At 41.0% G+C, this 7128-nt stretch overlaps 1 protein-coding gene across 1 annotated transcript; it reads left to right on the top strand.

The window, feature by feature from the left end:
- Positions 1-846: 846 nt before the first annotated feature.
- LOC138901413 (uncharacterized) lies at positions 847-1688 on the top strand. The gene is made up of 2 exons (XM_070189174.1): positions 847-980; positions 1070-1688. The coding sequence occupies exons 1-2, from the start codon at positions 847-849 to the stop codon at positions 1686-1688; spliced, it is 753 nt and encodes a 250-aa protein (XP_070045275.1).
- The last annotated feature ends 5440 nt before the right edge of the window (positions 1689-7128 follow it).

The following is a 7128-nucleotide window of genomic DNA, read 5'->3' as shown; positions in this document are numbered from 1 at the left end:
TATACAATCGATGCTGAAACCTACCAAATCAACTCCGACTGACCTCAAATTTTGCTCACAAGTCATAAATGGCATAACAGACCTATTCCAATTTCTGGAATAAAAATCCGATTCCGATAACCACAAAGTCAACTCTCGATTAAACTTATCAACTCTCCCAACTTTTATTTTTCCAACGTTCATCAATTCAAGCCAAAATCATCTACGGACTTCCAAATCAATATCGGGACATACTCATGTGTCCAAAATTGCCCTACAGAGCTATTAGAACCCTCAAAATTCCATTCTGGTGTCATTTACTCATAAATCAACTTCCGGTCAACTCTTTCAACTTAGACTTCCAACCTTGGGACTAAGTGTCCTAACTCATTCCGAAATATCTCCAGAACCAAACCGAACACCCCGACGAGTCACATATCAACAAGTGAGCACAAAATAAGCAATAAATGGGAGAACGGGGACATAATATCCAAAACATTCGGCTGAGTCGTTACAAGGATGGAGCGTATGCGTGGCTAGGAGAGGGAGGATAGGGAGGCCAAGATGCCTCGAGATTCTAGAGGATTTAGTGGTTCTCACGTTGTAGTTTCAGCTCATCATGGCAGAGGTTATGTGAGTTAACAGTTCATTCGGTACTTCCAGCTACTCACAGTGCTCCAGCAATTTCGGGGTCTCAGGTCGCTTATTGGGCACAACAACTTTCCAGTGCACCTCTCGCATAAGGGTGCCTTCAGCGTCCAGTCTAGCCGACCATATCAGACTCAGTTTCAATAGCCACGCCCGTAGATTGATTGTTTTGAGTATGGTGATACTAGGCATATGGTGATGGACTGTCCCAGGCTTAGGATGGGTTCACCTCCACAAGCTCCACGAGTTCCACAAGGTCCACAAGCTATGGTTTCTTCTCTAGTTGCCACTCCACCTGTACAACCAGCTAGGGGTGGAGGTCTGGTAGGTAAAGGTCATCCTAGAGAGAGAGAGTGCAAGCTCGTTGCTATGCTTTTTTGAGTAGGACCAAGGCTGTTGCATCAAATATTGTCATCATATGTATTGTTCTGGTCTGTCATAGGGATACACCAGTTTTATTTGATTTGGGTTCTACTTATTTGTATGTGCCATCTTACTTTTCTCCATATCTGGTTATATCTCGTAATTCTTTGAGTGCCCTTGTATATGTGTCTACGCCTGTGGGAGATTCTATTGAGGTAGACCATGTTTATCACTCGTGTTTGGTCACTATCAGGGGTTATGAGACCAGGGTTGACCTTCTGCTATTCAGTATTGTTGACTTTGACGTGATATTGGGCATGTATTTATTGTTGCCCTATCACACTATTTTGGATTGTCACGCCAAGACTGTGACATTATCTATGCCAGGGTTGTCGCGGTTGGAGTGGAGAGGTACATTGAATTATATTCCATGTAGGGTAGTGTCTTTCCCAAAGGCACAACGGATGATGGAGAAGGGGTGCTTTGCGTATCTAGCCTTTGTGAGGGATGTTAGTGATGATACTCCTACCGTTGAGTCAGTTCCAGCAGTGAGAGATTTCCCAGATGTGTTTCTAGCAGACCTAACAGGCATGCCTCCTGATAAGGATATCGATTTTGGTATTGACCTGGTGTCGGACACTCAGCCCATTTTGATTCCACCATATCTTATGGCAGCGGTGGAGTTGAAGGAATTATAAGAACAACTTCAGTAGTTTCTTGATAAGGGTTTCATCTGACCGAGCGTCTCACCTTGGGGTGCTCCAATTCTATTTGTGAAGAAGAAAGACGACTCTCTAAGGATATGTATCTAGCCTTCAGCACTCGCTATGGTCACTATGAGTTTTTGGTGATGTCATTTGGGCTGACCATTGCCCCAGCATCCTTTATGCACTTGATGAACAATGTGTTCCATCCATATATTGATTCTTTTGTCACCGTGTTCATTGACCTATTGGTGTATTCTCTCGGCCAGAAGGATCATGAGCAACACTTGAGGATCGTGATCCAGACCTTGAGGGAGAAGCTATATGCAAAATTCTCCAAGTGTGAGTTTTGGCTTGATTCGATGGCATTTTTGGGCCATGTGATGTCTAGTGAGGGGATTAAGGTGGATCCGAAGAAGATGGAGGCAGTTCAGAGTTGTCCTAGACCGTCTTCTGCTACCAAGATCCAGAGTTTTCTAGGTTTGGCTGTTATTATCGCCATTTCGTGGAGGGATTTTTATCCATTATAGCTCCTTTGACCAGACTGACTCAGAAGGTTGCCCTATTCAGATGGTCCAACGAGTGTGAGGAGAGCTTTCAGATTCTCAAGACTGCCTTGACCACAACTCCTGATTTGGTTTTGCCTCCAGCATCGGGTTCTTATATAGTTTATTGTGATGCTTCACAGATTGGCATTGGGTGTATATTGATGCAGGAGGGTAGAGTGATTGCTTATACTTCGTGCCAGTTGAAGCCCCATGAGAAGAACTACCTAGTACATGATTTAGAGTTGGCAGCCATTGTTCACGCGCTAATGATTTGAAGGCACTATCTCTACGATTTGTCTTGTGTGGTATTCATGTATCCCAGGAGTCTACAACACTTATTTAAGAAAAATGATCTAAACTTGAGGCAACAGAGGTGGTTAGAGCTACTAAAGGATTATGATATCACCATTCTTTATCATCCCGGGAAGGCCAATGTGGTGGCCGATGCTTTGAGTAGGAAGGCCGAGAGCATGCGTAGTCTTGCTTATATTCCAGTTGGGGAGAGGCCGTTAGCATTGGATGTGGACCACATTTGTATTTGCTTGCACCAAGCTATTTTTAAAAAAAATATACAATAAGTTAACTTAAAAATAAAAGGAAACACACAATGCAAAAGAAACACATACCTTGGAATTTATCAACTCAAAGACTTCCTTGAATTTATCAGAAACATATTCCACGAAGGACTTTAATTGCCGATGGAGCTACAAAAGGAAACAAATAAGGAAGATAATAGACTTTGAATATATATATATTAAACAAAAGTTTCAAAAACAATAATATAAAAGACCAATACAACCCTTTTTAATTTTAGCCTTCAACTTCTGAAACTCAAGAGCATAATCAATAGGTTGGACACCCGACACCTTTTTGGTGGGACAAGCTCCTTAATCCCTTTCGGGGGTGGCTTGAAAAAATCATTGCTATCATCAATAGGAAGTTTTCCCTTGTTACGTGATGTCAAATATTTCTGATGCTCATCTTTAACTTCAATAGGCTAAATAAATCTCCTTAGCTCTTCAGTCGTGGGAGAAATATTTTTAAACTGCAAATGTAAAAAAACGTTGTTCAGTCCTAGATGTATCAAAACTGTATATTTGATGTATCACAATGAATTATAGTGTATCATAGATGTATAACCAGTCAACAAATAAAAGTCGGTACATTATTCCTTATGCTGTTGAAGAAACCAGTATAGAATTCCTCACGCGTTGGCCTGTATGTCATTTCCCAATTCAATATGCATGGTGTATGATGTCCAATGTGAACAACAAATTTTTTATCCACTACAGTGCAACGTTCATAAAATCACACTTGTAGTGCAAGAGGAAATCCACCAATCCTATACAACTCAGACTTTCCCATTAACCTGTTCCTCACCGACATCATTAAAGCTTGAAACGCAATCGTGCCCCAGGGAAAGGACATATACTCACCACTCTCGACAAGATGGAAATCACATTTACTAATAAATGTCTTCTAAACCTGAGTGGACATTAGAAATGTGTTTATGAAATAAATGATTGCAATCTTAACTGCATCTTCATCAGACTGCAATTTCTTGTTCTAAAAACAATCAATAAGAGACTTCTTTGACACCTTTTCAAAACTAGAAAAATAAGTATTCACCAAACTATTTTGTCCACTGAACTTACCCTCAGTATGCCACAACAGTTTAAGCAACTTACAACACCAAACTCTCGAAGACCAAAACGTAAAACACATTCATCATTCCATTTCACATATAATTGATCACACTTATCTTGAACCAACTTCTTAAATATTAAAGAATAAATCAGTTGTTCCTGGATAGCAACTTGAGGTACATCAAGAAAATAGTCAAAACAACTTTCCCTAAACATCCAAAGCTGGACATCAATCAAGCAGGTTACTATCGGTAAAGATGGTGTTCTGTGACTCCAGGGTCGCCTATGTATTCCTAATGTTGATGGCTTGAGAGAGAAGATTCTAGAGGAGGCACATAGTTCTCGGTATTCTATTCATCCAGGTGCTACGAAGATGTATCACGACCTGAGGCAGCATTAATGGTTGTAGTGGATGAAGAAGGACATAGTTGAGTATGTAGCGAGATGCCTAAATTTCCAGCAGGTTAAGTATGAGCACCATAGACCGGGTGGCCTACTCAAGTAGATGGTTAGACCAGAGTGGAAATGGGAGCGCATCACTATGGGCTTTGTAGTTGGGTTGCCGTGGATGTTGAGGAAGTTTGATCCATTTGGGTCATTGTCGATCGGCTGACCAAGTCGGCACACTTTATTCTAGTGATGACTACATACTCTTCATAGAGATTGGCCCAGATTTACATTCAGAATATTGTCCGGTTGCAAGGTGTTTCCTCAGTTCACTTCGCATTTCTTGAGAGCAGTATAGAGCGAGTTGGGTACCCGGGTAAATCTCAGCACAACCTTTTATCCGCAGACCGACAGGCAGTCGGAGCGGCAGTTCAAATTCTGGAGGATGTGCTCAGAGCATGTGTGATTAACTTCGGAGGGTAGTGGGATCGATTCTTGCCTTTGGCCAATATCAAGATGCCTTGGATAAGGTAAAGTTGATGTCATTCGCCCATCAGATGGTTTGAGCCTAATGAGGCTAGGTTATATGGCACAGATTGAGTGAAGGATGCCTTGGAGAAGGTAAAATTGATTCAGGAGCAACTTCGCACAGCACAGTCCAGACAAAAGAGTTACGCGGATCAGAAGGCGTCTGATCTATCATTTATGGTGGGCGAGAAGGTTCTCTTGAAAGTCTTGCCGATAAAGGGTATCATGAATTTCGGAAAGAAGATTAAGCTAAGTCCGAGGTTTATTGGCCCATTTGAGGTGTTGAGGCGAGTTGGAGAGGTTGCATTTGAGCTTGCTTTGCCTCCCAGTTTATCAAGACTTCATCTATTTTGTCATGTGTCTATGCTCCGAAATTACCATGCCGACATATTGCATTTGTTAGATTACAGGATGGTTCATCTAGATGAGAGCTTGGGTTATGAGGAGGAGCCAACTGCCATTGTTGAAAGGCAGGTTCGCCAGTTGAGGTCTAAGAGGATTTCTATGGAAAGGTCCAATAGATGGGTCAACAAATTGAGGAGGCAACTTGGGAGATCGAGGAGAATATGCGGAGCAGATATCCACACTTATTCAGCACTCCAGGTATGATTCTAGACCCGTTCGAGGATGAACGCTTGTTTATGAGGTGGAGAATGTAACAATCCAACCGGTCTTTTTTGCTTTCTAGATCCTCGTTCCCCTAATTAAGACTCCTCATATGTGCTTTTACTATTTTATGACTTGCGGGGATGGTTGGTTTATGTTTGGAAGGGTTCGGGTTGAAATCGGAACACTCAGTTCCTTAATAGTGTCCTAAGATGGCCAAGTTTGACTTGAGTCAACATTTTGAGTAAACGACATCAGAACTGGGATTTGATGGTTCCAATAGGTTTGTATGAAGATTTTGGACTTGGACATGTGTTTGGATCTAGTTTTGAGTGATCCGGGAGCGTTTTGGCGCTTAACATTGAAAGTTGGTGCCTTGAAGGTTTTCAAATTCTTTAAATCTGGTTTGAAATAGACTTCGGTGTTATCGAGGTCCGTTTGGGATTTCGACCCTAGGAATAGGTCCGTATGGTGATTTATGCCTTGTACGCAAAACGTTTGTGTGATTCCAAGTTATCTATGTAAGATTCGACGCGTTCGGAGCTAGTTGAAAAGTTTGAAGTTCATAAATTGATTTAATTTGATTTTGGGGTGCGATTCTTACTTTTGATGTTGTTTTACGTGTTCCAAGGGTTCGATCAGGTCCATGTTTATCAGGTCCCTAAACATTACCTTTCACGTTCATGTAGGTACCATCGCATACACGATGCTTAGGCTGGGAAAGCCTTCATGATCGCGAGATTGCCCTCGCATTCGTGATGAAGACATTCAGGGCTTGAGAAAACTTTACCGTCGCGATCGCGAGACCCTTGTCCGATTGCGAAGAAGGGTCAATTGGGCAGTGTCTTGCTTTAAAGTCGGGACTTAGGCTTATTTTCCCATTTCTCATTGTGTTGGCCGAATTTGGAGCTTCTTGGAGAGGGGTTTTCATCAAGCATTATAAGGTGAGTGATTTCTACCTAATGTAAGTTAAATACATAGATTCTGGGTATATTTTAACATGTAAAATGTAGAAATTTTAGGAGTTTGTTGAAACACCTAGGTTTTGATAAAAATGGGATTATACCACAAAAATGATTATGGAATTGAGTAGAAATTATGTATTTGTATTCGTGAGGTTATGGGTAACATTTATTTATAAAAATTTTCGGATTTCGGGCACATGGGCCTGGGGGGTGGATTCTAGGAATCTTCCAATTTGGGTTAGGTAATTACTCTAATAGTTAAATTATAAACTTTTGAGCATATATTGATTAGTTTGTATAATATTTGGCTAGTTTCAGATTACGTGGCACCGATTTGAGGCTTTTAGTGTGATTTGTGGACCAAGAAGAGGACTTGAAAATGAGGTAAGTCTCTTGCCTGACCTTATAAGAGAGAATTATTCCTGTAGGTGTTATAAATGGTTATTTGCTAATAATTGTAGAGGCTACGTGCGCACGATGTGACGAGAGTCCATATGTAACTAAAAATCATGCTTATGTCTGGGTAGTTTTAGGACTCTACCATGTATTATTTGCACTCAAATTGTTAGTTTAATTACCTAAATTTATAATTGAAATTGAATAAAGGATTTGTAAAGACCGAGCTTCATTACTTTGAGTTTTGGCGGAATACTTGATTGTTAGCGGAATTCATGCCTTCTTTGAGTATTATTCTTATGTAGTAGTCATTAATCGGAGTTTGTAGAGTATTTTCTATTCTTGTGGATCGGGCCGA

This window comes from Nicotiana tomentosiformis, chromosome 11, assembly GCF_000390325.3.
Source record: "Nicotiana tomentosiformis chromosome 11, ASM39032v3, whole genome shotgun sequence".
Taxonomy (NCBI): domain Eukaryota; kingdom Viridiplantae; phylum Streptophyta; class Magnoliopsida; order Solanales; family Solanaceae; genus Nicotiana; species Nicotiana tomentosiformis.
This window is presented reverse-complemented; position numbering and strand designations above follow the sequence as displayed.

Excerpts from the sequence above, each read along its gene's own strand:
- LOC138901413 (XM_070189174.1), top strand. The coding sequence starts at position 847 with ATGGGTTCACCTCCACAAGCTCCACGAGTTCCACAAGGTCCACAAGCT. Across the intron at positions 981-1,069 it reads GGTCATCCTAGAGAGAGAGA|GGATACACCAGTTTTATTTG; the intron begins GTGCAAGCTCGT and ends GGTCTGTCATAG.